The 26,324-nt window shown below is 42.1% G+C and overlaps 1 protein-coding gene across 1 annotated transcript in view; it reads left to right on the top strand.

Annotated features, from left to right (window-relative positions):
- WDFY4 (WDFY family member 4) overlaps window positions 1-26,324 on the top strand; it is a 388,818-nt gene that overhangs the window by 94,330 nt on the left and 268,164 nt on the right. Inside the window, exons 12-17 of the mRNA XM_075527922.1 lie at window positions 4,205-4,298; window positions 21,460-21,674; window positions 22,992-23,104; window positions 24,258-24,465; window positions 24,897-24,973; window positions 25,978-26,199. Coding sequence (XP_075384037.1) covers window positions 4,205-4,298; window positions 21,460-21,674; window positions 22,992-23,104; window positions 24,258-24,465; window positions 24,897-24,973; window positions 25,978-26,199 — 929 coding nt within the window. The remainder of the gene's footprint in view (window positions 1-4,204; window positions 4,299-21,459; window positions 21,675-22,991; window positions 23,105-24,257; window positions 24,466-24,896; window positions 24,974-25,977; window positions 26,200-26,324) is intronic.

Here is a 26,324-nt window from a genome sequence, read left to right as displayed (position 1 = left end):
TGCTGGGATACATGGACTTGAAAGGCCTTTGGCTGAGAGGCTTGTGGCCTTCCTTGCCTGATGGGTTAAGGGGAAGAGGTAGGGAGGGGGAGGAGTCAGGGCTAGTGGTGGTGGTGGAGACAACTGTGGCCTTTCTGTGGGTCACAGGGGTGTGTTGTTTGGGCCTAATATGCCACATACTAAGGACTATTAGGGATTTTCTTGAAAGAGTACCTCTGTGGACTTCTTTACCAATTTTGGGGCTGCTGGCGCCTATTTTGCTGGGAGCTCCTAGCGCCTTCCTTGCCGAGGAGCAGGGATACCCAAGGCCTTCCTTGTTGGCTTGCTGAGATGGCTGGGGCCTTCTTTATGGTGTGTGTGTGTGTGCACAGCTGGAAACTTTCTACGTAGAGGGGACAACTTGGCCTTCCTGCCTGGGGCTCCGGGACATCAGGGTCTTCCTTGAGAAGGATTGTGGGGTCTTCTAGTATTTCTTTTAGCAAAACTGATGGCAACACATTCTATTTGTTTTCCTCTATCTGAGAATATGTTCGTAGGAGTAGTAAAATAATTTTTTTAGATTATTTTATTGGGGGCTCTTACAACTCCTGTTACAATCCATACATCAATTATATCTGACACATTAGTACATATATTCCATCACTCTTTTCTACACATTCACTTTTCATTGAACCCTTGGGATCAGCTCCTGTTTTTTGTCCTCCCTCCTTCCTACTCCCAACCCTCATGGCCCCTTATTTAAGGTGGCCAGACGTCCTGCTTTTGGCAGGACAGTCCCAATTTTTAACAATTTTTCCCACGTCCCGTGGCATTTTTAAAAAGTCCCAATTTTTGGAAAGAATGCACGACAAGCTAGGGTACACGGCTTTCAGCTGCCATGTGGCTATTTCGCCAGATGAGTTTTATCAATGGTATCTCGCTTTACCAATGTTAAAATCTGATCACTTTACTTATTACATCATAGATTATTATTATTTGTCTTCATTCTTTTTTTACTCACTTTGTGTGCTTCATATGGTTTTCTAGTAACCCTTTAGGTACTTGAAGGCATTTATTTACCCCATGTTCTGATGAGTTATTCAAATTGTTGTTCTCTTGTCTCCTCCCTCCGCCAGACCTCCCAACAAACTTTCAAGAGTTTTTACCTGTTATTTAGATTTGTTATATTGTTTCTGGACATAGATTTATTTTATTTAATCTGAGTTTCAATAAGTTTCTTGAAAGTGTCAGATGTGTCTTTCATCAAATTTGGAGAAATACTGTGTAAAACATTCCCAAATGCTTTCTTTTTATGTTATATTATCTTTCTTCTCTTTTGGGGACTTCTTTGGATTGGGATCCTAGAATTTTGGATATTGTTACACATGATCTTGAGGATTTATTAAAGAAAACAAACAAAAAATCCTAGCACCTTTCTTTCTATATGTTATGCAAAATTAATTTATCTCTCATTTCTACTCTCCTACTGTTCTCACTCAAGAAATTAAAAAATTTACTGTAGTTTTCAGTTGCTATAATCACCATTTTATTCATTTTTAGTTTCTATTTCTGAATTGTTATTTAAATTTTTTCCATTAACTAAAAAGAATAAATTTAAACTTGGCATAAAAACCCATTGTTTTCAAGTCTTTTCTGACTCTTAGTATTATTACTAAAGTATATATTTTAAATAAACTATATTATTTTATATAAACTATATAAAATACTGTTATATAAAGTATATTCGTATTACAGTGTATACTATATATTATTACAGTATATAGGGCAGAGCGGAATCCCCATGGGATTTCCAAGGCTGTGCATTTTCATGGAATCCGACCCTTTCAGCTCCCCCTGGAATGCCTGGCAGATTCAAATACATAGCCGAGTGCTTAAAGCACGGTACCAGCCACGAGTCTCCTTATTTATTGGCATTTGCTATACGATAGAGCATATTTGTCTGATAATTCCAACATCTTTGTTATTTTTGTGTTGGAATATTTTTAAAATCATTTTATTGGGGGCTCTTACAGCTCTTACCACAATCCATATTTACGTCCATTGTGTCAAGCACATTTATACATATGTTACCATCATCATTTTCAAAACATTTTCTTTCTTTTTGAGCCTTTGATATCAGTTCATTTTCCTCCCTTCCTCATGAACTTTCGATATATCTATATTTTTTTCATGTCTTACACCAACCTCTGTTTCCCTTCACCCACTTTTCTGTTGTCTGTCTCCCTGGGAGAAGGTTGTTAGCATATTTTAATTCTCTTTTACCACATGAAAGTATTTTACCATCTCAAATCCAGTTTGTTTTTTCCTATGTTGGATAATTCAAATTGTGTCATGGACATTTTGAGTATTAATCTTGTGGGTTATGGATTTTGTTTACATCACCCACTCACGGCCTTGAGTGGATTCTGACTCATGGAAACCCTGCAGGCTGGAGCAGAACAGATGCTGCAGGTTTGTGAGGTTGTAAATCTTGACAGGAGCACCAAAGCTCATCTTGTTCTGCAGACCAGCTGGTGCTTTATAACCACTCACCTTCCAGTTAGGAGCCTGACTCATAGCCCACTGCAGCAGGAGGACTTCTTGTTTACATACTGCATGGTTGTCTGACGTTATTTTAGCAAGCAATTGCCTCAGGTTCACTCCTGCAGTGCCTACCACACTTTATGGGCTGTGCTTCCAATATTTTTGTTTTCAAAGCTTTTGCAATGCTATTTGATCCCCCATTTACTAATGTCTTGGGTAGTAAACCAAAAATCAAACTAGCTGCCTAATCAATGTGAAATCAATGCTGCCTAAATCAATGCTGACTTATACAACTCCCTGTGGGTTTATGAGACTGTAAATGTTTACAGTAGTAGAGAGCCCAGTTCTTCTCCCAAGGAGCTGCCGGTGGTTTTGAATTGCCAACTGTGAGGCTAGAAACCCTTGTGCAAACATGATGCTATTCTCTAGTTATCAAAGCAATGTGGTTCAGAGACAGATCCGTGCACACCACTCAGCACTGAACCCAAGTTCACATAAAATGTAAAATTCTAATTTTTAAAGTCTCCTCCTCTTCTGCATCTCTTCAACATGTTTCTAGGAATCTGCTCCTGGCTTTTTGTATAGAAGGCTGAGATTTAAATCCCCTGTATTTGTCACTGGGACCAATAGGTGAGAAGAATAAGAGAATAAAAAATTAAAGCTAGGGCATTCCACCCATACTCTAGACTTCTTCGAGTATTTTACACACCTCTCTCATCACTCGTACTGTCAATGCCATCGCTGATATCAGGTTGCCTGTGCATTGACTTGGAAAAGAAAGGCGTATTTACTAAGAAGATTCAAAGACTTTCCTCTCTCATATTTAGATGCCTCTTTTCTACTCTTTAGAGCAGAAATAGAGGTTTCTCTTGGAGCTCTTTCTGTCTGCTCTTTATCTATTGCACCATTCCAGGTTCCAGGCTACCTTTGAGCCCATATTAGGGGATATTAAACTCACTTTCAAACCCACTGCCATGAAGTTAATGCTGACTCACAATGACTCTATAGGGCAGGGTAAAACTGTCCCTGTGAGTTCCCAAGACTAATTGCTCACAGGAGTATAAAGTCCCATCATTCTCCTGCAGAGCACCTAATGCATAACCACTAAGCCACCAGTGTCCCTTAGAGGACAACAGAGGAAAAATCCAGAAAACTTCTTGACGGTTCCATGGTCCTCTGAGTTCTGGCTTTCTTTTCCCGACTCTCCTTTTCAGAGCCACCAGGTAGCTGCTACATGCCAGTTGTCAAAGGTTTCTGAATTACAATCAGTAGGCAAGACATGCACAATGGAGTTCACTTACACCATCTTGATCAGGTGTAAAAGTGTGGGGTATACTTAATGTAAAATGAGGGCTTTTCAGTCTTCCATGTCTCTGAGGCAGGAGAGAAGAAACGAAAACCAGAGAAAAACTTCCCCGGAACCTCAACGCTGTTTCAGACAATGTGCCTCAGAGCACAAATGATTATTCTGTAAGTCACCGTGAGGAATAGATGATCTCACATGTTCTATTTTCAATTGAAAATTAGGTTCAGTTTATTTAGTTCAAGGCCATATCAAAAATAAATGGTAGACCGTGCGTGTATATTCAAGCCCATCTTAGAAAAAGATCCAGAAAACCTGTGAGGAGATTTGAAAGTCTTTTGAAAATGTCTTTTTCTCCCCATCCCCAACTCTCTGCAGGACAGAAGAAGGTGAGGCTCTGATAATGCATCCCGGCATCGTATGTGTCATGGTGAGCTTAGTGCCACGGCTGTACCATGAAGATTACCCAAAGGTACCTGCTTTGTCTTTGTGGAATAATTGATCATCTCAACTCCTTGTAGCCTTTCTTCTTGATTTTATTCTTGGTAATCCCCACATTAGCAGACTCCCACCCCTTGAGAACCAGTTCTTGTTTGGAAATGTTAGTGTGTCTGAGATGCATGATCAAATTATACCCATCCTTCCAAAGCCATTCAAAACAGATCACTTCTGTTGGTGAAACAGTTATTTAAATACTACACTTAATATCTGGTAAATGCTAGGTACAAACACAATACAGTCTCTGGTGCCTACTATGGTCCTGGACCTGCTGTATGTGGGACATGTATGATTAACAAGGTGGTTAAAGACATGTTTCTCATTGCAGAGATTCAAATGGGTAGTAGTGCTAACAGTACAGATAGGCTTTAAATATGTAAGCTCACAAGTAAATATTCAATTAAAAATTATAACTAAGGATATAAAGGAGAAAACAAGGTGCTGGGAGAGAACAATGAGATTAAAAGGTGAAATTTATTAAATTTAAATTAATGGGTGGGATAGAGGTCAGGGAAACTATCTTTTAAATATTAGTATCTGTAGGAACCTGGAATATGAGTGGGAATTAGCAGGAGAGTAAGAGCAAGAAGCAGGCTCTGGGACAGGAGCAAAGCCGCATAATAGAAGATGTGCAAGATGGGTCAGAGAAAGGGAAACTGAGACTTGCCAAGAGTTTTATCCAAGGCCAAGAAGCCTTCCCCAAGGTAGAAGTGGAGAACTGCCCAGTCATTTTTAAAAAGCAATTAAACAGATCACTTTGGCTGCTGTGTGAATGATAGGCTGGGAGCAGGTAAGAGGAAAACAGGAAGTGATTTCCAGTCTAAGTGAGACAAGAGTCCTTTGGATCAGGGTGGTTTCGGTTTCTCTAGGAGGGTGAAAAGCCAAAGGCATCAAAATATCTATCTTAGGCTTCTAAACTGCTCTTCCATAAGAGCCACATTTGAATGACTTAAAAGCAGTTCCGAGCAAATGAGTTGGGATTCCAGGCCATGACTGGGGGAAGGCCTTCCCTCTGAAGGTTCCCGGGGAGTTCCTGGCTGTCTTCACGTGACACTTGTCTTCCGTTTTTGTTTCTTGGTCCCTGAGTGCTGCTGCTTATAACCCAACAATGATTAGATTTAGACACAGTCTACACTGCGAAGGCTTCAGGAACATAGCAAAGATAACCCTATTTCCAATTGAGATTAGATGTACAGATATATGCTCCCAGCACACTAATGTTCTGGGGATAAATTTAATTCATACCAAGACTTATTAAGAAATTGATCTATAGTACCCTGAGGTTAGGGAGATCTAGGGAGTAAAAAGAGGGGGCAACTCCCAAGTTTCTTTCCATTGTACAGAGGCAAGTTTGTATGAGAAAGCATTAAGAAGGCAAAAACCTAAAAGAAATGTTTTTAAAGGTTTCAGAAAGAAAACGAAGTCATTGAGAAAAGAAAACAAAAAAGATGCCATTATAGATAGATTAAAGTACCATTGTAGCTCTTTATTCAGACACGTCGATTAGTGGTGCATCGGACTGCTAACCACCAGTTGGGCAATTCAAGTCCAGCAGGCACTGCACGGGAGAAAGATCAGTATGTCTTCTCCCACACAGATTTGCAGACTCGGGCACCTTATACAGGATCACTAAGTTGGAATCGAGCCAAAGGCAGTGAGCTTGGCTGTCTGGACTTGTAGCTAGATTAGCAGAAGGTTAAATAAATTTCATTGAGCAGCCAGCTATGTACCAGACACTTACTGAGTCCTCAAAGCCTTTTAGTTGGGGGTTATTACTGTCTCCAGGAATCCTTGAGTGATATATGCTTAGGAGCTTAGTTATTTAACAAAAGGTTGGCAGTTTGAATCCACCCCAAGGCACCAAGGAAGGAAGCCTTGAAGCTCACCGTCATTGAAAACTCAGTGAAGCACAGTTTTTCTCTGATATACTTCGGGTCTTCATAGGTCAGAGTTGAATTGTCAGCAAGGTTTGTTTTGAAAATTTTTCTATTATCTCCATTGTAATCGATGATGAATAGAAACTTGACATTTTAAAAGATTGCACTTGGTTGATCTGGCGTGGGAGCTCTGGTGCCGTAGTGGTTATGCTTTGGGCTGCATAGGTCAACAGTTTGAAACTACCAGCCAGCTCCACAAAGTAAAGATGAGTGTTCTCCTCCTGTAAAGGGTTACAGTTTTGGAAACCCTGAAGGGCAATTCTCCCCTGCCCTATAGGGGTCTGTCTGTCTGACTTGAGGTAGAAATCAGACATGCCTCCGCTCTCCGTTCCTTTGAACACTGATCTGACTCTTGCTATTCCTTGGACAGCACTATATTTCTCTGTTCAGTTTAATAATCTGCTGCAATGACCACACAAACCCACCGATAATATTTACAACCTTGGAGATTTGTTTGGGAAGCCAACAAGTTACAAAATGGTAAAAATATTATTCTTTTGTCTGCCTTGCTTCTTCTCACTTGTACTGGCAGATCTCTCTCTCTCTGGTTCTCTGCCTCTCAGCCACGTGGTCTGTTGGCCTCTGCCCACTCTATGTCATGGTCCACATACTGTTTCTTTGCTCTGTCTCAAGGCTTTTGCTAAGCTCCTTTGCTCCGTCTCCTGGCCTCTTCTGCTCTGTCTCCTGGTCTTGGTGCTATGGCCTTTGCCGCCTCTATGCCTTAGCACTTCAGGGATCTTAAGAGCACTCTATTAATGGTTCCTCTTTCTTAATGTTTGTGGGATACCTTACATTTCTGCTTCTGCTTCTGAGGTGGTTCACCTTTAAACTCAGCAAAATGGCAAAACTGAACAACTCCCTATAGAAAGTGTTTCACACGCTCTATTTCCATGTTCTCACCTGATCATTTGTTGGGAGTTACTAAAGCATAGAGGAAGCATTCCAAGTCATGTAACCTCACCATAGGTGAAAACTAAAATCCGTACAACTGTACCAATAGGTACAGTCATGACAAAGTTGTCAAGGATTTCACTGTTTGTTTTCATCAATTCATTAGCATCTAATTTGCATGTCATACAAATGAATGATTTAATCATATCACAAAGAGTTGTACAATCATCCCCATAATCCATTTTTAGAGCATTTTCTTCTTCCTGGTATGCATTGTTATTGGCTTCCCATTTCCTTCTTCCTCTTCTGTAACAGCCCCAAGAAGCCATTAATTCACTTCCTGTTTTTTATAGGAATTTATCTATCCTGCATTTATATTCAGGAAAACAAGCAAAAGCTCCAAAACCAAACAAAACACCTAATGACAATAACAAAGTAAAACAGAAAACCTCAATCCAAAAAAATTCAGAAAATATTCAAAACTAGAATAAATTTTAAATGGTTGTAAAAGGGGAATCAAATGATAAGGTGTTAAATTTTAACCTAACTGTATCTTTAATAATATATTTTTTCTGATGCATTTTGCATGACAATATCCCTGGTCTACAGTTAGAGGGGATTCACCCAAAGTTTAATCCATGGGTACTTCCCTTTCACTTAAAAAAAAAACTGAAACAACTTTAAAATGGCTCAAATGGAGGATCAAGTCATACTACATTTTATATGTAATGTAATCATTAAGTCATATTACAGTAATATCATTAAGTGATATTACATTTTAACCAATTATGTCTGCCATAATCAACTTTGCAAAGCTCTCTGAATACAAAGCTATTCATATCATTTGATTGTGGTCAGAGGGAATTCACTGGAGACTTAATCCACGTGTGGACCCTGCGAATGTTTTTTGGGCTTCCACTGTCCTCCATAGCCTTCTGTAAACCAGGTGATACCATTCCTTTCTTCTGATTTGGATTATATGATTTACAGTCCTTCTATCACCGACTGTTGTGCTTCTTTCATGTGGACTTATTTGATGCCTCATTTAGTTGGCTGCTTGCTTGAAGACAAGCCTTTAAGACCCAGGCGCTATTCTTTAAAATAGCCAGACACCATCTAGTTTCTTCCCATACTTTGCTGTCACACTCATATCTTCAGTGATTTCTTCATGAGGGCAGGCATCAAGCAGAGCCATGTTATAAAAAAATAATTGTTCTTATATTGGAGCCAGAATTAAATGTTGAACCCAGAATCCATCCACACACCTATTGTTTATATGTGTCTCCAGTTCACTGTAGAGACATCATTATCATTTTAATGCAGAGAACATTATCAATCATCCCCCTGGAGCATAAAATAATTTAAAATAGAGTGTCATTAATTTAGTCAGCGGTGTACAATTTAAAACACTGTTGATAAAAGGATACTATACAAGTATAGACTGGTTATAAATTACAATACATAAAATGTTGACTTGCACAGATTAAACTCCCAAGTGACTGGACACTATTTACACAAACAATGGGGGTTGGTGATAGAGAAAAACTTTCAATAATATTCCTTTACAATGACAGGACACCATCTACCAGATTAATTCATTTCATAATAAAGCATGTAGGACATTAATCTTGATTGGTTCCACAATTAATTCTCATGGAAGCAGCAGTGAAGAGATCAAACTCTGCATTGAAGTGGGTAAATCTGCAGAAAAAGTCTTCTTTTAAGGATTGAAATACAAGGATATTACTCAAGGTGTGGGTCTCACTCAAGCCATGGTACTTTCAATAGCTTCATGTGCATGTGAAAGTTGTACCTTGAATAAGGAAGATTGAAGAAAAAATCATGTATTTGAACTGTGGTGTTGGTGAAGGACAATAGAAGTACCAGAGACAGACAAAAGAACAAACATCTGTCTTGGAAGAAATGCAGCCAGACCGCTCCTTAGAAGTAAGGTAAGAAGATTTCATCTCATACCTTTGAACATGTTCTTGGAGAAGGATGCCATGATTGGTCAAGGACAGGGACATCAAAGGAGAGGAAGGCCCTCAATGACATCGATGGACACAGTGGCTGCAACAACGGGCTCAAACAGAAGAACGATTGTGAGAACTTGACAGTGATCCGTTCTGCTATACTTAGGGTCACTGTGAGTTGGAACTGGCTCCATGGTGTCTATCAATAACAACAAATAAGTGGTCTACTCAGTGAATCTCTGGCAGGTCCTGTAAGGTTTCTCAGGGGAACAAAAGTCAAAGCTGCCAGAGCTTCTAATACTTGGACCTATAACATGCTGCTGCTACTTCCGTAGTAGTCTATTGGTTAAATAAAGTCACAAACTCGGCCTGGGTTAAACAGGAGAGAAATATCCTCCCATACTAATGTGAGGGCAAGATGGGAGAATGGTGGAGGACATCTTTAAAAACTAGTTATCTTGACTCCTGTAACCAATTGCTAGATGAAAGTATTGCTAGCTAATTGAATGTCTTCTAGCTAATTAGTTACCTAAAATCTAGGAATTCCTCTTCTATACCTTGGCATTTAAGTAGAGAAAATTTCTACAGCACACGCTCTACATGTTCACGCTCTGCTGTAAAGTATATGCAGCTTTCCCATTTTGTAGTTGTGTGGGCCTCAGGAAGCCATGCACCTCCCAAGAGTCATGGGCTTGCTGAGGAGAAACTCGGCAATTTACTCTCAACCAGAGTTGTGGCCTGAGTAGATCTCTCATCTTTGCCACTCTTGAAGAATTCAGGACCATGCAACCTGGGACTTGTACACTTTTTAAGGTGAAATCACATCGATGTGAGCAAATCCAATGCCCTTAGATGTACTTAATGCAATGTTTTGTATTAAGTGAGAATGTCTATGCTGGTGGTGTGGAGGGCCTTAACAGCCCAATGCAACTTTATTATGAAAAGATGCTTGACTGTGGTGACTTATGATGCAGCCGAGAGCAGAAGTTGCAGGTCCTGCTGTTTCCTGCATGCACTGAAATCCTACAGATGATCCACATTTTGTCTGAACCCTGGGAGTTATATAAACCCTCAATATGGGGAAGCACTTCAGTTTATTGCTTAGTCCATGGCAGTCATTGAACTCATTAAGTATGCAAATGACAATTCCATTTGGCAGATTACTTTTCCTCTATTAGGTCACAAGAAGTAATTTGGGAAAAGCACAATTTCCTTCCATGTCTCTCAAATATGCAAATGGAAGGGAGTGGCACATTTTCTCAAATATTTTCTGCAGATTCTAAATCATCAGCTATAAAAAGTTGCATAAATATTATTAATTTCTTAAATGGTAGAAAAAGCTCATGATAAAGGGAATAGCAAGGCACATGAGACTTTGGACCATGCAAGAAAATGTTATGAACCTGACTGCAGGATTTGGGTGCAGAAGCAGCAGCCTGGAGAATTCCAGTAGATGGCAGTGTTACTAAACAGATGGAAAGCTAGTATCTTCAGGCCTTTGTGACAATTCCCAGCACTCTCCACATTCTCAGAGATTACTCAGATGCCTTTCTTACTTCCTGCATGAACAAATGAGTTCTTTCAAAGCATGTCATTTTGGAAGCAACAATTTAAATAACGATATGAGTGTTCTGCTTGGATTTATTTCCAGCTGTGGCCACACTAATTTCCTCCTCCCTCCACCTCAGTTATTTTACCCCTCCCAGAGAGCTGCTCTAGAAGTGCAGTAACCCAGCTGTTTCCTGTCCTTTGCCTCATGACTAGTATTGAAAACTGAGTTGTGGATTTTTTCAGTGATTGTTGATGACTTAAGCAAAAGGCCAAAATGAAGTCCAGCTGAATTTTCTTTCAATTGAGCTGGATCCAGAAAAGATAGCTAATTGGGAAGTAAGATGTTTTTCTTTCAAAGCCATGGATCTTGTCATAGAGACAGTAATATTGAATGGGCTTGAGGACTTTGCAATCCAAGCATCACTACACTTCCAAAAAAGCTTTGGCATTTTTCCAACCCCATCCCATTACTAGAACTCATGGTGCTTCCGTGTGTTAGAGACTGAAAGTGCTCTCTGTGCTTATCTTAGTTATAGTCTGTACCCTTGTAGAAGTGGATCATCTGTGGTGCTGCTAGGTGAGTTAGAACATCCAATCTTTCAATGTATAGGGAAGTGAAAACCATTGCATCACCTTGGTTGTTGTTGTTAGGTGCTTGCTGTCCAGTCAGTTCCGACTCAGTGTGACCGTATGTATAATAGAATGAAACCCAGCCAGGACCAATTGTTACTATGTTTGGCACATGATTGCAGTCACTATATAAGTTCACCTCACCTAGAGTCTTTGTCTCTTTTTGTTCTCACTCTGGTAGTCCTGGTTGGCTAGAGAAACAAATTCATAGACACTCATAGATGCCTAAGAAAGAGCTTCATATTAATAAGTTAATTATTAAGAAAACATCCCAGCCCAGTCCAGTTCAAGTCCATACGTCTAAAATCAGCCCATATGTCCAATACTAGTCTATAAATTCCCCTTCAGAATCAAGCAACACATGCAAGGATGCCGAATGCAGGAAGATCACAGGCCAATGGTTGGAAAGTCTTGTGGATCCAGTGGCAGTGGCAGCGGCAGCATCTCAGCGCTGGCATGGATCCCCATGTGGCCCCTCCAGCTCTAGGGCTCAGGCTCCCTCAGCCTAGCTCCATGTGGCTTGTCATCAGGAATGTTGAAGCAGAGAGACAAGCATAGAGTTCATCTGGCCTCCAGTGAGCTATTTATCTGCTTCATGCTTCCAAATGAGGGCATCAAGCTGTAACCTGATTGACAGGCTAAACTCCACCCCCTTGAAAGTTGACAATAGATTATGTAACTGCCACACTTACCTTCTATTTTACCAAGCATAATGTCCATTTTCAGGACTGGTGTCTCCTTATAACATGTTCAAAGTATGTGACCCTAAGTTTCACCATCTTTGCTTCCTAAGAACATTCTGGTTGTACTTCTTCCAAGACAGCAGCTCTTGCAGGTTTGCTTGTGTACATGAGAACTGTCATTCAGAGTGGGGAAGCCAGATCTAATATAGCAGAGCTAGAATGTGACTTGTGTTGCAACAACAAATGAGTTGGGTTTGGTTCCCTGAGTAATTTCCAAAAGTCACTTTACTATTGAGCATATAGAGGCGAGCTTCACTGGAAATATCTGGGTTTGAGTGGGTAGACAGATGGGGCTCCAAGAAGGTAATGCAACATGCTGATGGCTGTAAGAAAAGTTTCCGCACAAGCTCTGGGTCTCAAATGAGGAAATGACACAGAAAAGCTGGCTGTCAAAGAAAAGTGTGTCCTTGATAAGTAAGGGAGTTGAGGAAGGCAGAACAAAAACCAAAGAGAAAGCCCAAAGATACCCATTTAGAAACTCTAAGTGGATCATTTGGGCTAGCACACCCACATGGGCAGAATATCAGTAAATAAGTTGAAGCCTCTTCCCAAAGGGTCTTGCTTAGAAGCTGGATTTTGTTAGGTTATGATCTTTGTCATCATCTTCATTTCTCCAGTTAATGAGCACCCGTTTTATGAGACTAGAATTCAAGCTCTGAGGATAGCAGATTTTGATCAAATCTCAAGGTAGAGTCATTTGACTCTATGGAGAATTTACGTGACCTGTGTGATCCTTAATTTCCTTTCTGTTGTTGGTGTTACCAATTGCTATTGAATCAGCTCAAATTCACACTGTTCTTCCCATTGGTGATATGTTTAAGCCTTTTGTTGCAGTTGTTGTTGGCATTTATTCTCTACCAAATATGATGCACTTTCCTAGCAATTGGTATTTCCTGGTAATGTATTCAAAATAAGCAAAACCAAGTTTCACTGTTCTCGTTTATAGGGAACATTTTGGCTGTTCTGATTTGTTAGTTTTATTCAGTGTTCTTCATAAACACCACAATTGAGATGCATCTATTGCTTTTCAATCTCCCTTTTTCATTATCTAGCTTTTGCGTGCATTTGAGACTATTGCATTTGTGTACTATGGCTTGTGTTTGCTATCAAATTGATATTTTGCTTTTTAGACCTTAAAAATGTATTTTGAAGCAGATTTCCCCAGCCACAAGGTGATGTGCTATTTTATTTGTTAACTGCTGCTTCCATGGACATTGATGTTTTATCTAAGAACAAAGAAACTCTTAAAACTTTCCGCTTCTTCATCACTTATTATGATGTGGCTTATCAAAGCAGTTTGGAGGATTTTTTCTCCTTTATGTTCAGGAGTAATCCATACTAATGGCTATTGTTGTTAGTCGTCAACAAGTTGGTTTAAATTCATAAAGTGTGGCCCCACAGTGTGGCGAGTGAAACTGTCCCATAGAAATTTCCCGCTGTGGCCTTTTGAAAGCAGATCACCAGGTGTCTTCTGAAATACCTCTAGGTGGGTTAGAACCAACAACTTGGCTAGTAATTGCTAATCATTTGTGCTCCCCAGTGACCCCAATAGCGTGGGGGCAATAATATCCCTTTCCTTGTGGTGTTACTAGGAGAGCTAAGTGAGCTGATGTATGAGTATTGAGTACGGGGAGAACACACACAGCTTTACTAAATTCTGTTATCAGTTTCCAAAAGGTTATAAATACTTAAACACGATCTTTATAACAAACACACCAGGTGTATAGCAATGTTCCCATTTTGTAGATGAGGTTTTGATGCTTGTAGCAATTATGCGACAGTGAACATCATTGCCAGTGGCAAACTATCTGACACAAAGCTCCCGGGACTCCTGCCACTGTGCCAAGTGGTCTTTCCCAGGAGGGGGCGGTGGTTCCTGGAGGCCATTGGGGAGCTGGAGCGGAACCATTGTCAGAGTCGCCGCCGAGGTGTGCTCAGACCGATAGGCTGCTGTAGAGATGAGTACCTCAATGGAAACATGCACCTTCTGGCTGGAGGCAAAGAAAAGGTCCAGGGATTCTTGTACAAATCAAGGTATTTGTGTCTAAATTTGGAAAAGGGTGCTATTTTCTAGAATTATCCTGCATTTCTAAGAGATTATGTTAGTCATATGGATATCAAATAACTAACATGTTGGTAATATTAATAGCACTGAATGGTGCTACAGAAGGGCAGGCTATTTGAAAAGAGATCCATTTCCTCTGATATAAAGTAATTGATTTTTAAAAATCTTTGATTTGCTCATTTATAACACACTAGATATTTTAATGCCTAACCTATAAAGCCAAGCCTGTTGCAGAGATCTCTTTAAAGTTTTCAAAGGCACTGACTGCACTTAACTACGGTGCTGCTGACCCAAGTCTGGTCTTTTTAGTTGCCTCATATGCATTGGAATGAACAAGGAAGTCAGAAGCATGGACGCATTGAATTGTGGCGAGGGTGGTGAATCCTGGACATGTTGTGAACTGAGGAATAACGAGCATGTCAGTCTGAAAAGAAGTGCAGGCAGCATGCTCTGCAGAAGCGAGGCTGGCATGGCAAGCTCTGGCTCCGCTGACTTTGAACATAGCATAGGGGAGATGAGTTACTGGACCAGGAGGCCTCGATGATGATGATGATGATGATGAGGAGGATGAGGAGGAGGAGAGAAGCCTAAAGGAGATGCACTGACCCATTAGCCATAGTAATAGGCTCCAACTTAACCACCAATCATGATGATGGTTCAGGGCCAGGCAACATTTTGTTCTGTTAACAGATAAGGTTGCCACCAATTAGTGGACCCTGTTGATTGATATATATATATATATATATTACATAAATATATATATATATTAGGGGGGGTAAAATTTTTAAAAACCTAGGTCTTGGACAAAATCCAAGTAATTTATCAGGGTAATCTCTTAAATAAAGCCAATTAACATAACACACATGGTGGGTAACGAGAAAGCACCAAACTCGATGCCATTGAGTCAATGCTGACTCATAGCCATCCCCTGTGAGTTTCCACGACGAACTGTTTGTGGGAGTAGAAAGCCCAGTCTTTTCCCCATGGAGTGGTTTTGAGCTCTCAACCACACAAATCCCAGACCAATGTGTAACTGCTGCACCTATAGAGCTCCAGAAGAAAGACATGGTTCTATAGGGTGGAAACTGTCGTTTGGACCATGTGGGTAACACAGCACGGAATGTGGAATGTTCATGTAAAGAGAAAGCTAATTCTAAGTGAACAATAGTCAAGTTAACAATTGGTCATATATATTAACATGCTCATATATATTTAAATAAGGCCCTATTTATCCCATGCATGTTACTTACAGCTTTAATCTTAATTTAAAGATCTGAGGTCACTTTTAATCTGGCATCTTTCTTCCAAAATTATCAAATAAGAAATATTTTTACAAAACTTGGACAGATGACTAATTCAAATGGAATAACTCAACACAAGTCCCTTGTTCTGGTACAATGAATAGAGGCAGCAAATTGAATTGCTGGGCATTGATTATGGAATTCAGGCCCTTGTGGTTAACGTCCCGGAGACACCATGGACATGAGGGTACCGTCTTCTTGTAGGGAAATCGCCATGTGGGATTTAAAACCTCATGGGACTTAGCTATTATCTCCAGTCTCCACCTCGTCAACTCCAGCTTACGGTGACCCCATGTGCAGTAGTGTGGAATTACGCTCTATGAAGTTTTCGGTGTTTGATTTTTTTCAAAATACATCACCAGGCCTCTCTTCTGCAGTATCTCTGGTGGTCGCAAACCTCTAACCTTTCAGGTAGCAGCTGAGCAGATTAATGTTTGCATTACTCATTAATAATGTCAATCTGGAGATAAAATGGTAGAGAAAGAAGAAATAAGCACAGCAGGACAAGGTCAAGTTTAAGGCTCCACTGCAAGTGGAAAAGGCAGGGACTTCTCCAGGCTACCCATTAACATTCTATGATCATGTGCCAAGCAGGTCTGGTTTGCTGACCAGCCTGGTGACCCTGCATGCTCACCACAGAGTCCTAATTGAACCACCATTCCCTTGCCTGTATGAGGAGTAATATGTGTTAGGAAAATCAATCCATTTGTAGGAGGAGAAATCAGCCTGGTTTCCTGCTACTGCTCATATTTTCACTAAAACCCCATTTTACTGGAATCACATAAAAAACAGCACATTTTATTCAAAACAAGGCAATATTGGTATTGACAAAGCTGCGGTGATAATGAGGACGATCAATGCTTCCTCCTCCATTATGGGGTATTGAGCAGATTTTGGAGTAAACTTGAACCATCATTAGACAAGATCAGCATTTCTCCCATTTGAAAACTTTTTCTTTTTATATTTTTAATATTCCCACTTTAGTGAAAACAAAACCCAAAGTACCGAAAACAGTAAGTGAAGTGCTGGTAATAAAACCCAGAGATTGTATAAATTTCTACTTAATTCTTATACATAATCCTATGTGATATTATTTTCACATCTAGCTTCATGCACAATATCTCTCCAACTTTCATCCCAAATTACAAGTATGCAGTTATCAAATACAATAATTGAAGTTCTGAGCGAAGGACATTTCAAGGTGAACATTCCTTTGCTGTTTTTGAGCAGAATGGTGGGGAGTGGGAGAGGCAGATACAGGCTGTGGTGGAATGCAGGGACAGACACAGTTTCATAAGGAAGCTCTGGGGAAAGGAAGTCAAGGAATTTGAATAGACACATGGAAGAGCTTCTGAAAGTAAAAGTCATATATATAACTCGTGAAAATTAATTTAGTCCTTTCTACCTTTGGTTTTTGACCCTGTTGAGCTGCACAGGCCCACAATGTCTATACAAACACTCCTACATTTACCAGAGTGGAAGTCCTCTTCTTCTAAGGATGAGAGACAGCTCTGTGTGTGTTAGTTTGGGTTCTTTAAATAAACAAAACCAATAGTACACATTTATGTTATAAAACAACAAACCTTGCCATTGAGTCTATCCCAGCTCATGGCGATCCTATAGGACAGAGTAGAACTCTCCCTGTGAGTTTCTGAGACTCTAACGCTTTATAGACGTAGAAAGCCAGTCTTCCTCCCATGGAGCAGATGGTACTGTTGAACTGGTGACCTTGCAGCCCAATATGGAATCTTTACCACCAGGCCTCCCATATGTATATAGAGGAGTTTCTATTAAGAAAAGGAACTGACCCAGTTTTAGAAGCATTTAAGTCCAGTTTGGTGGTCAAATATGCTTGAGGCTTTTCTCCTGACTTACATGGCTGCCTGGATATGGGAAGCCAAAAGATCAGGCCGAAGAAGTCTAGAATAAGTCAGCAGATTGGATGTTGTTGCAGACTTCGAAGTGCTCCCAGGAGCAGCAGGCTGCCAGCACACGTTCCAAGAACCCAGCCACAGGCTCAAGGCCAGCAGGAAGGAGAGAGAGAGTGCCAGTGAGCCACATCTACTTACAGATAAGAGATAGGCCATATCCCCAAGTAGGTGTCATCACACTGTGACCTGAACACACAACCATATGGGAGAGGCCTTGCTGCCAAACAACTGCGATATGCTGGTCCAGCCAAAGTGACACAAACGCATTCCACCCTTTTCATCTTGGCACCTGTACATGTCTCTTTAATCACCCATAATTTCCAAACAAAGACAATAATGAATTGATACTTGGGCCTAGCATGATAAAATTAAGTCATACAAATGAAAATATACTAGCCCTATTTACATTTTCTAATTAGTGAACAACACAAACACATTTGTGCACATAAAGAGGACAAAAAACAATTACATTTCTGAAACTGATAATGTGGCTGTAGGTGGTATTTAAAACCCCCCTTTTCTAGTACCTATTCTGCATTTGCCTTGCCCTCAGAAAGCACCTCAGCTGATGTGGTTCTGAACCTGGTGGGGTGAGCCACACTTCCTTTCCTAAAGGGCCAGGGACACTAGTAGTCATGCTAGAATTGGGTACACATGGTTACCAGGCTTCAATCACAGGACACAGTAGTACTGAAAGATGAACGAAGGAATTCCAAATGTATTCTTTACTTCCATTATTTAGTGCATATTTAATTGTCCCTTGTTAACCAGGATCAATCAAACCACTCAATTCAGTAACACCCTTCTTCATCTGTTAATTCAGAAGAATAAGGAACGCCAAAATAGAGAGGAAGAAATCTCAATGAACTCAGAGCTGTGATTCCAGGTAGAGGTTTCCCCTTTTTGGAACTAGGACTTCCAGACATAAAAAAAATACAGGGCAATCAGTACAGGAAGCAAAAAATACTGCAAGTAGGTCACGTATCTTTATTCCTTTATCCCTGTACCAGTGGATCCTAACTATTGAAAAGCAGCACCATAGATTGGACACTTATTTAGGGCACTTACAGCTATCTAAAAAAAAGTTGCCCAAACCCTGCAAAATATGGTTTTCTAGCTGGTGCTGTAATTATACCTTCAGAAGACCTGTCCTTTGTCTTGTCAAGCCAGCTACTTCAGGATGATGGGGAACATGGTCTAAGGAGGATTCCATGAACATGGACCTATTGCTTTCCCTGTCTTCTCTATTGTATCTGAGAGACCCTGCTTCGTGACCCTGCTTCGCTCCTGCTTCCTCATCATTGACCTTGCTCCTCTGAACAGCTCCCGAGTCAGAATAGTATATGCAGAGTGTCCATAATGGTGTCTGAACTATTTTCAGGGTTTAGGATAGAGTTAGAGCTCTGTCTGCAGGCTGTAGTCATTTGAAACCTTTTGGTTTCAGATGCTAACACAATATCTTGCTTTCTGACAAATAAGTGACAAAAACCTGTTGCCAGTCTCTAGACAAGGTTTCTCCTCAACTGACTGTGCATATGGAGACCACAGGGTCTGTAAAATGTGGGATTTGGGAAACCCTTTTCATTGCTCTGCTCTGCACGCAGTCATTCTCTGTTACAGCATGTCCCAGACTATGTAGAGGGTGTCTAGTTGCCTGTCTCATCTTTACTCTTGAGTTTCCTGAGATCAGGAACAGTGTCTTATTTATCTTGGAAATCCTATAATGATACTCAGAACCCATCGTTGTAGAGGAATTTATTGTTTGATTGAAAAATGGAGGAAGACCGAGAAACAGACGAGGACTCCAAGAAAGATTTTTATAGACAGTATCAGTAGCAAATGGTTAATGGACTGTTCTAGAAGAAGAGAGATGTTATTTAAGCCTATTCCTCATTGTTACTGTTGGCTGCTGTCTAGTTGGCAACCAACTTACGGTGAATGTATGCTTGATAGAGCAAAATGCTGCTTGCCCTTGCTCTATTTCCATAAAAGCTTGCAGATCGGGCCATTTTGAATCATAGGGTTTTCATTGCCTTGTTTTCAGGAGAAGCTCACCAGGCCTTTCTGCCTTGGCTGTCTTTGGCTAGAAGCACCATGAGCACAGCTTCAGCTTCATGGCAACAAATGTGCTTCCACTGACAGGCGGTGGCTGCACATAAGTTGCATTGACCAAGAACTAAAGCTGGTCTCTTGCATAAAATGTGAAAATTCTGTTGCTGAAACTGCTGATCTCTGTTCCTCTTCGTTGTTGTTAGGTGCCATCGAGTCAGTTCTGAGCCATCTCAACCCTAAACACAACAGGATGAAACCCTGCCCGGTCTTGTGCCATCCTCACAATTGTTCCTATGCTTGAGCCCATTGTGGTAGCCATTGTGCCAGTCCATCTCATCGAGAACCTTCCTCTTTAGATTATTCAAATATATACTTTTATGGTTATTCTTGATTTTACTTTGATGGACTAACCGATAAGCTACTTTGTCATAGATTTCCACCCTCCTTGAATTATTGTCTCAGTTTGGAAGTGGTGCTGAGGCAGGGACAACGACGCATGTGATTGGTCAAAAGAACAGTGAAGGAAGCAGGATGGTGCACAGCAGAATCTAATGGAAGATGTACTCTCCGCTGATGTCTAGTGTCATTCTGATCCCATAGGCAGCTCTGGGGAGTCAACTTTATTGCCCACAGTGAGTCGTCCATCTCTGTGTGTGCTCCCAATTACCTGGAGACCAATTTCATAGAGAAAGAACAGCTATGATGGATGCACCTCCTTGAGCAGGAGGCATCAACAATTTCAGGCATAACAAAAAATTCCACGAAGAAGTGGTGCTATCACTCTCACTTGAGACAGCGTCTTCCAGAGCAATAAAGGAGAACATGGTCAATCACGAAGACTTTTTGTACAGGAAACACTCTATCCAAACGGCTTCTAGATCCGTGGAATACTGGCGATTCTGAGGTGTTATCTCTTTATCAATGAAACCAAAAACCCAACCAAATCCATTCTCATTGAGCCAGTTCTAATTCATGATGGACCCCATGTGTTACAGAATAGGACCACTCTATAAGATTTTCTCAACTTTAATCTTTACAAAAGCAGATTACCAGGCTTTCCTTCCATGGAGTCCCTGTGTGAGTTCAAACCGTCAACCTTCAAGTTAAAGGTTGAGCAAAAACTGTTTGCATCACCCAAGAAAGGGAGACTATAAAGAAAATATACTTTATTTGGCTTATATAGTTACTTAGTCCACTTCATATACTCTGTTCTGTGTGCTTCAAGGACATAAAGGGCATGAAACAGGCTGAGGTCTTACCTCTCAAGTGAGAGAGGGGCAGGAGAAAGACCAACTGCCTCTGTGGCAGCCTGTGCTCTATGTATTGGAGGGATGCTGAGAGTGGATGAGAGGGGAAGGAAGTCTGGTGGGATAAGTGGAGGTATGCACAAAGCTTTTTACAGGGCTTATCCTTAGCTGGCCTTTGAACTGAGCCTGCCATGTAATGATGGTGAGGAGTCCATCTGTTAGTGAAGTGTACTTGGCACTTTCATAGGAATTCAACACTTTATGACGAGGGTTGCAGACTCAGATGTCTATGGGGGAAATTTAGGAACTGTTAATGAGTGACACCAGTGGACAAGATACAGGGACTCAGCTGCAGGGTCCAGCCAATGCTCAATGCCAATGCTCAATGCCAATACTCAATGCCAACTGTTTCCAACCCAGACACCAGACTTTTTTCCATGTTTTCAGATAAGACATAAATCTGGATTCTTATGTGATTTTTAGATATTTTTATCTGAATTTTAAAATTTAAGCACAAGTTTAAACATTTGTGGGGCCAAGGACTCACACAATCAAGGAATAAACCCCTAGTGGCCCTTATGTTTTAAGCTGTCTGCCTCTGAAAGCTGAGCCTGAGCCTAGGACTCACATCTTTTAGTTGCTGGCCCCGTAGGCCTTCATTCTAGGTCAGGCGGGCATACAGAGTGCCCTCCTACAATGAACTATTGATGTAGCTTCATTGCCGACGGTACATCAGTCTATCCTTGGAAGCCTGACAGCATGTCAAACACAGTCCGATAGACAGGGTCCTCACTTGCTTTCTGATATCTTCCAGCTCTCCATGGAGATCCAATATTCCCTGGCTGTCCATCTGCAGTCCCTAGTGAAGTCAGAGAAGAACCGTCAGATCATGTGCGAGGCAGGCATGCTCAGCACCCTGATGGCCACATGCCACCGAGCCCTGGTCACTAGCAGCCACCCCCTACACCTGTGTCTCATCAGGATTTTTGAGAAGCTTGCTTCCCAGTCCATCACACCTGATGTGCTAAGGTAATACGAGTTGTTCCCTAAATGCAACTGCTGAACCACAGCAGCTGTGTTTGTTGCCGTAAGTACAAACAGGGCAATGAAAAGCGAATGGAAGGGTCGGTCTCAGCAGGCATCAAGAGAAACCAGTCAGTGTGGGCTGTCTGTGCCCTGGGAGTATACATAGCTGGAACGACACTGCCTGTAAAGTACATAGAACCTTTCTTTGGGTGTCTCCGAGGAGAGTTGGATATTATTCAAGGTGTCAGACAGAAAACTGGGGAAGAATGCTAGGGGCGTGTGTTAGACAGAGTTCTCTAGAGAAACAAAACCAGAATGCTAATAATTTTATATATATTTATACAGATAGATAGATATATAACATAAGAAATAAACCGTTAATTAAATTATAATGCAGTACAAACAGCTCAGTGAAACTCACTCCCGTGAGACAGCTGTGAGACACTGGCAGTCCTTCAAGTCTTGAGGGCCGCCGGGTAGTCCTCTGTAGAGAAATTCAGGCTATCCAGGCACAGGCAGCAAACCGCAAGGCAGGTCACCAACAGTCAGCCAAATGACAGGCCCAGTGTAAAGCTCACAAACTCCAGAGCTCTCTGATCTTTGTGCAGAACAGGGTTGCCCCCTTAGATAGCTTACTGAAAAGGCTTTCCAAGCAAAGGGAACAGAAACATGGAGGGGCCAGGGTGCTGTCCACCTAGCTCTGGGGTATAGGTGTGGTAGTTATATAATCATTGGTCAATTTGAGAGGATTAAGAGTGAAGGGGCAGAGTCTAACCTGTCAATCAGGTCATAGCCAATGAGGCCTCTGTGTGGAAATTGCCTTCTCCTGAGGATTCTGGGAACTCCTGTATTGCTCCTTAGAGACAGGAGACACTCTCTCTCTTGGCTCACTCCCTGAGAGACTCTCTACTGGCAAGACACATGGGCTATGCTGATGGCAGCAAGAGCCCCCATGGAGAAGCCATGAGGAGACTCCTGCCAGCACTGAGATCCTTATACCACTGATTCACAACACTTCCTACCCACTGGCCTGTCATCTTCCTGCATTCAGCATCATTGCATGTGTTTCCTGAGTTTGAAGAGGACTTTTACAGATTGGTATCAGACATGGCTTAATCTGGACTGGGTGGGGATGCTTTCTTAATGTACAATTACTCTTTATATACGGTAAGCTGTTTCTTATATGCATAAGAGTCTCCCTTGATTTGCTACTCTAGTCTACTCGGACTAACACATTAGGTAAATGGTCAGGAGACAGTTGGAGAGAAATTTTACCTGTTAAATATCTTCTTCATTTGCTTCTATTTGTTTTGATATCAGACAGTTTCTAGGCCTTGTAATCCCTTCATCTGCATCAGCTGCCATGAACAATCTGAGTCCATCTGGAGAGAATGCAGGCAACTCTGGTTGTGCAGGTGAGCAGACGGGGAAAAGTAGATTCTTATTACTCACATACTGCCATCAAGTCAGTTTTGGATCTTAGTGACCCTATAGAATGGATTAGAACTTCCCCTGTGGGTTTCTTAGACTAATTCTTTATGGGAATAGAATGCCCCACTTTTCTCCGACAGAGTGCCTAGTAGTTTTGAACTACTGACTTTTCAGTTAGCTCTCCAATGCATAAACCACTACTCTCCCAGAGCTCCTTAATGATGTCTAAAAGGCACATCTATTTCTCGGTAGGTGGGAAAAGAGTTTTGCAACAATATTCAATAGAACCGATGAGGAAAGTAGGGGTGAGGGAAAGCTGAGTGTTGTCGCCTTTATAAGGCAGGTGATGCGTGCATACCTTAGTGGCATCCGGGACCCCACATGATGGAAATAGAACAATGCTAGTGCACGTGAGCAGCCAGCGTTGTGACCACAGCGTTGTGACAGAGCATGGTGAAGGCTTGCAGACTGAGTCACAGCTCAGGGGCAGGAGAGCCTCCTAATCTGCTTCTGGGTGGATGATGGTGTAGGTAACCAGTCTAAAGAAAAAGTAATAGAAGGCTTGACTGTAAGGCTGCTTAGGAAGTTAAAGGAAAGAGGTCCAACTGAAAAGCAAGGGTGCAGAGTTGTGCTTTGCGAGGCAGCTGGAGGTGGGTGGAGAGCTTGGAGCTGACGACCTGCTGTGAAGGCGAAAGCCTGGTTGTGCTGTGTTGGCATGCAGACCTTGTCTTCTGGAGTTCAAAGGAGGAGCCCGCTGCCCCCGTGACTCATGATCACAATCGGTGCAGGGACAGATGCTCGGCTAAGAGCATTCAGAATGGTGAGGGAGGCCTCGCAACATTGCACGACCCTCTTCAGCACTGTCAGCGATGCAAGGTCACGGGTGGTGCTAACTGTTGGCCCTCAACTATTAAATGCTGGGGCTTCACACCCTCTGCAGCACAAAGGGAATGTTCTGGTGATCCGCTTCTCTAAAACATGTAGCCAAGAAAGCCTTATGGACTAGTTTTATTCTGTAACCCCTGGAATCACCATTCGGCGGACTCGACTTGACAGCAGTGGGTTCAGATTTGTTTATCAGAAAGGGCGGGCGTGCAAGTACCATTGGCAGAAACACATGTCCTCACTTGTCTGTTGCCTTAGAGTCCAAGGTAGCGGCCCTGAATGTGGTGGAGGGTCCCCTGGACGCTGGCCCTGGAATGTCACAGGAACTCAAGCCCGTGGGAGTGTCTCCCAGCTCAACAGCAGCCCTCCAGACCATGCTGAGTCTCATCTCGATGACTTCCCCTCGGAACCTGCAACCTGAGAGGGCAGCCCTGGCGCCATCATTTGTGGAATTTGACATGTCTACAGAAGGCTATGGGTACAGGAGTCTTTGCATCTTTACAGTGTGCTATTATGATGCCCTCATGCCTCAGATGAATTATCGCGTCAATTTCAAACATAATTTCCATCAGCTGTTGGAACTCAGCAAAAGATGACTGGGTTCGAGACATCCTCCTTTGCTTCCTGGAGCAGTGTTCCTGCCTGGGTAGTCCTAGGACCCTGTCCTATCTAGTGGTGAAGCCACATTCCAAATGAATTCCACATTTCAATAAGGACACCCTATTTAGGTCCATCCCATCCTACCAACATGTGGCTGTCACATGCTTGCCTCCCCACCCCTCTCCAGTCTAAGGGGCCAGAGACATCTGAGAAATACAGAGCTATGGAGGGTCAAGTCCTAGACTAACTGTTTCCATGTGATAAATTTGCATATGATACAATGATCTAAAGCTATTTCCTGCTTTCTAGCTGCCTGTTCATTCCAACCGTATCTATGACTATGGGGACCAGCACTGGGTATTCAGTCTCCGGAGGGATTGGGACAGGTAGGTGTTTTCCTGTGCCATCTCCTCCTGAGCCCTTTCCATCTCATCCAGTTAGAAATCAGTGAGTACGTTTGAGTTCAGATTTCTCCTGTACATCTCAAGAAAGCAGGAGCCTTCTCTATTTCTCTGTGTACACAGATGAATTATTGCTGTGGATGATAGGTTTATCATGGTCTTTTTACAGCAAGGGCAGCCTGTCTGTGTGAATCATGTTTCAGCATAATGATTACAAATTGCATATGTGAATTTATTGATGAGCCTAGACTGTCTCTTGGTGGTTGACATGGGTTGAAGTAGGTGTATCTACCCCGCTCTCCTGCATCTACATCAAGAACAGTATGAATTATGTATCGCTTGATACCAGGAACAGGCATGACCTTGGCAAGTAGCTCATGTGGGACTGCTTGAGGTTATGGCAGGCTTTTTACAGTGCTGTGCTCAGCTGAAACTCATTGGCCGAGAACAATAGGGATTCTCAGGGTTGCCTGAGCCAAGCACCCTACTGCTATGAGGGCAGGGAGGAGCATGCTGAGAAACAATTGCCTTTGTTGTCCATCAGCACATCCGCATAGTTCCAAATTCACAGACAAAGCCACTGGCTGAACTAATCTACCAGGACAACAAACCCCATTACCAATGTCAACCCTGTTGGCGGGCAGCTGAGCTAGGTCAGTGTACTTGGCTCTGATGCTGCAAACAGCCCAGCTTTATGGATCAGCCGGCCGGGGGTCCAACAGTTGAGGGAGCCCAGCGCTTGTTACACTCTCTGCTCCCGTATCATTTTGAGGTAATCAGATACATTTGGAGTCAGATATTGAGGGTGCAGGGCCACGCCTTGCTACAAAGATCAGCAAAGTTGTCACATTTGTTCATGTAACTTATTGCTTAAGTTTGGGGAGGTAGGTATGTGGTAGATCGATGCTGTGAACTGAATCAGCTTCCATAAGGGTTAAACTGCTTCTGTGTGGACAGAGCCTAAGGGCACGCTTGTGTTCTGACCTCAGGTGTTGCCAGACCCTTCCCTCCTGCCAGGGGTTTCACCTTCTCTTGCTGGTTCCTGATCAGCCGTCATGGTACTGCCCATAGCGGCCACCCACTCCGCTTCCTCACACTGGTGCGCCACCTTTCCCGAACGGAGCAGCCCTATGTCTGTCTCTCCATCAGCCTGTGCCCTGATGACTTCTCCTTGGTGGTGTCCACAGAAGAGAAAGAGTTTCAGCCCTTAGGTAAGGTTTGGGAATCCAGTGATGGATACAATGGGGCTCAATTAGAAGCCTGGTGACTTCCGTCCCTCCCAAGGGACAGAAATTGTTCTCCTCTGGTGAGACATCCGATCAAAAGTTTGTGGACG

The sequence above is a fragment of the Tenrec ecaudatus genome, chromosome 12 (genome assembly GCF_050624435.1).
Source record: "Tenrec ecaudatus isolate mTenEca1 chromosome 12, mTenEca1.hap1, whole genome shotgun sequence".
NCBI classification, from domain to species: Eukaryota; Metazoa; Chordata; class Mammalia; order Afrosoricida; family Tenrecidae; genus Tenrec; species Tenrec ecaudatus.
This window is presented reverse-complemented; position numbering and strand designations above follow the sequence as displayed.